Below are 3,948 nucleotides of genomic sequence, written 5' to 3' on the forward strand. Positions count from 1 at the left end.
CATTATATATATATATATATATATATTTAATATGGAGGAGCTGAGGATCACTTTGTGTAACTTCATTTTCAAGTATCAAGGCCTCTTCACATTCCTCAGTCTGTGTGTCGACAATAATCATGGTGTGATCTGTCATAGTTCACTTCAATAAGCTGTAAAATAAACTGCTGTCATTTCATCACAGAAGGGTTTTTCAGCCAAGGGCAGAACTGACTGCTAGTTTTGCTGGTCGCTGTCCGTGGTGCTGAAAGATATGACTGCATAAGAGCAGTCACATCAAACCAATATCCTGATAGGTTGATTCATAATGGTGACTTTAGATTCTGACGAGATTTTAGACTTCTAAACTCAAACTAAAATCCAAGTCATTTTTCCAAACATACACATAAGGACTGTATCTGTATATTTAAATGGGACAGCCATGTAGCGCCTCCAGCCCACGTGGTTGAGACTGAACGGGACCGGGGACCACTAGCAGACGGCCTGAGGGGGATGCGCCCTCCCCTCCCTGCCATCAATGGACGAAACCTTGCCTTGTGAGCGGCACAGCCTCAGATATATAAGGAGCAGACAGAGGAGGTCTTAGTCGCCGTGAGAGCCATACACCCCTCACCTGCACACACACACACACATACACCCACATAAACACTCGCCAAACGCCTCCACCTCCTGCGCCGTCCCCCCTTCATTCCTGCGCACATCCCATACGGTAGTCTGACCGGATGAGTTACCCGGTGGACACGATAGGGAGCCCCTTCAGGAGAAGTATGGATAATAGGACCAGCTACGGCTACAGCCGCTCCGTCGGCACCCCCTCCAGCGGCTTCCGCTCCCAGTCTTGGTCCCGGGCAAGCCCCGGCTCCACCATGACCACGTCTTACAAGAGGAGCGTGAATATGCCGGTGTCCCGAGCTTACAGCTCAACGGTGCTCACCTCTGCCGACAGCGTTGATTATAACCAGTCCTCCATGCTGAACGGAGACTACAAGCGATCTAATGAGAAAGAACAACTTCAAGGGCTCAACGACCGGTTTGTTGTTTACATTGACAAGGTGCACTACCTGGAGCAGCAGAACCAGCAGATCGAGGCGGAGATCCAGGCACTGCGGCAGAAGCAGGTGTCCCGCTCCCAGCTGGGCGACCTCTACGACCAGGAGCTGCAGGAGCTGCGCTCCATGCTGGAGCAAATCCACCATGACAAGGCGCAAGTCCAGCTCGACACCGACCACATCGAGGAGGACATCCAGCGGCTCAGGGACCGCTTTGACGAAGAGGCTCGCATCCGTGAGGAGACAGAGGCCATCATCCGCGTCCTGAAGAAGGACACCAGCGACTCGGAGTTGGTGAAGTCCGAGTTGGAGAAGAAAGTTCAGTCCCTGCAGGATGAGATCGCCTTCATCCGCAACAACCACGAGGAAGAGGTGAGCGACCTCATCGCCCAGATTCAGGCGTCTCAGGTGACCGTGGAGAGGAAAGACCTCCAGAAGGCGGACATCACCGAGGCGCTCCGGGAGATCCGCCGCGAGCTGGAGGGCCACTCCAACCAGAACCTGCAGCAGGTAGAGAGCTGGTTCATGTGCCGCTACGCCAAGCTCACCGAGGCTGCGGAGCAGAACAAGGACGCCATAAAGTCCGCCCGTGATGAGATATCCGACTACCGGCGCCAGCTGCAGTCCAAGACGGTGGAGTTGGAGTCCGTCCGCGGGACAAGAGACTCGCTGGAGAGGCAGCTGAATGACATCGAGGACCGCCACAACAACGATCTGGCCAGCTTGCAGGTAGGAAACAGCCCCGGGACCGCCACAGAGCACATAGAATATACTTTTTATTATTAGATATGGTACTTTGATGTTTTGCGATTGAACACTTTTATGTGTTTAAAACTTATTAATCAGGGTTGAGTTGGTATCATGATGATGTATGGAAGTTAATCTGCTTTTTAGTTCATATTTTATATATCTTAATGACGTAGTTTTTTATTAGAGGGACGTAACAACTGAAAACCTCCTTAATAACAGTAAAACAGATCTCTCTTCTGTATCAGGGTTGATACCCTGTGTTTAAACATTTTCTGCTGCGTAATGATTGCTATGAGCGCATCATCCCCAGCGCTGACTTTCTTCAAAAGCTTGGGTGTCAGGAGATGGGGTTCAAGGGAGACACTGCAGCAGTCTCTCTCTCTCTCTCTCTCTCTCTGTCTTTCTCCCCCCCCTCCCCCCCTTGTGTGTGCTGCTGAGTCAGAGGCATGGATCGATGCCTTCATTGGCTCTGTCCTTACATCACACCACTGAGATTTTGGGGTGGGGGCGGGGGTGTATTGACAAGTGTGGAGGCTGCCCTTGAAAAATAAGCATTCAACATCCCTAGAATACTGTATTGCGTCAGAATATATTTAAGCAACAGCCTTTGTTGCAGTCTTGCAGAGTTTATGAAATGTGCATGGAGAATAGAAGATTGACTACATTGAGGTCAATTAGAAAAGGATTTTGAGAGTCTGCGTAGTCTGCGTAAACTGCAAAAGAGAATGTAGTTTTGTTCCACTTTATCAACCTTGTATTATATGCTCTGTTTTCCTCAGGAGACAATTCACCAGCTGGATAACGAGCTCAAGAGCACCAAATGGGAGATGGCTCGTCACCTGCGTGAGTACCAGGACCTGCTCAATGTCAAGATGGCCTTGGACATTGAGATTGCTGCATACAGGTATATACTGACATTTAAAAAATAGTGTAGAAACAACATTTACAGTCAGTTTTACACAATTTCTACTATCCCCTGTACCCAAAGTGAATATTAAATGCATGATGTATACATTTGTTGTCCCCAGGAAACTTCTCGAGGGCGAGGAGACCCACTTTAGCACTTTCCCTTACCGCCAGGCGGTCACCTCCACCAAAGTCTCCAAGTCCAAATCAGAAACTCCCAAGCTCAAGGTGCAGCACAAGTTTGTAGAGGAGATCATCGAGGAGACAAGGGTTGAGGATGACAAGGTTGACATCGACGAGGCCCTGGCAGAGATAGCACAAGAGCTGTCGGCCACACTTGGAGAGGGAGGAGAAGAGGGAGAGGAGGAGGAAGGGGAAGAGGCAGGAGAGGGAGAGGAAGCAGAGGGTGAGGCGGAAGAGGCAGAGGTCGAAGAGGAGGAAGTCGTAGCCGCAACTGAAGCCAAAGTTAGCTCTAGCGCACCCGCTAAGGAGGAAGAGGAGGAAGAGGAGGGAAAAGGCGATGATGAGGAAGAAGAGGGAGAGGCTGGAGAGGAAGGAGAGAAGGAAGAAGAAGGCGAGGGAGGGGATAAGGGAGAAAAGGGGGATGATGCCGAGGGAGGCGATGAAGGAGAAGAGGGAGGAGAGGAGGGAGGCGAGGAGGAGGAGGAAGTAGAGGAGACAGTATTGTGCTCTAAAGCTCCAGAGTCTAAAGCCTCTCCTGACAAAGAGAAGGCCGGAGACAAAGAAGGCAGCGGAGGGGAGGAGGAAGCTGCCGCCGAAGAGGAGGGTGGCGATCAGGAAGAGGACGCAGGCACTGACAAAGCATCTAAAAGCGGAGATGAGAAAGATGAGAAAGATGAAAAAGAGGACGCAGACAAAGGCAAAAAGGAAGATAGCGAAAAAGATGAGAAGAAGGTGAAAGATGAGAAAGTGGACGACAAATCAGAAGAAGCTGTAGCCAAGACAGAAGCTCCGAAAACAGAGGTTGCAAAGCCTGAGGCCAAGAAGGAAGAGGCCCCCAAACCAGAGGCATTAAAACCAGAGTCCCCCAAGCCTGGATCCCCCAAGTCTGAATCACCTAAACCTGGATCTCCTAAATCTGAATCTCCCAAGCCTGCCTCTCCAAAGTCTGAGTCCCCCAAAGAGGGCTCACCGAAGACTGGATCACCAAAACCCAGCTCCCCAAAAGCTGAGTCCCCTAAGTCTGAGTCCCCGAAACCTGAATCCCCAAAAGCTGAATCTC

At 50.6% G+C, this 3,948-nt stretch overlaps 1 protein-coding gene across 1 annotated transcript in view; it reads left to right on the plus strand.

Annotated features, from left to right (window-relative positions):
• Positions 1 to 576: 576 nt before the first annotated feature.
• nefma (neurofilament, medium polypeptide a) overlaps positions 577 to 3,948 on the plus strand; it is a 4,774-nt gene continuing 1,402 nt past the window's right edge. The window contains exons 1-3 of the mRNA XM_035667743.1: positions 577 to 1,778; positions 2,579 to 2,703; positions 2,828 to 3,948. The exon at positions 2,828 to 3,948 is cut by the window's right edge and continues 1,402 nt beyond it. Coding sequence (XP_035523636.1) covers positions 723 to 1,778; positions 2,579 to 2,703; positions 2,828 to 3,948 — 2,302 coding nt within the window. The 5' untranslated portion in view covers positions 577 to 722. The remainder of the gene's footprint in view (positions 1,779 to 2,578; positions 2,704 to 2,827) is intronic.

This window comes from Morone saxatilis, unplaced genomic scaffold (genome assembly GCF_004916995.1).
Source record: "Morone saxatilis isolate NCDOM2014 unplaced genomic scaffold, NCSU_SB_2.0 Contig21, whole genome shotgun sequence".
NCBI lineage: Eukaryota > Metazoa > Chordata > Actinopteri > Moronidae > Morone > Morone saxatilis.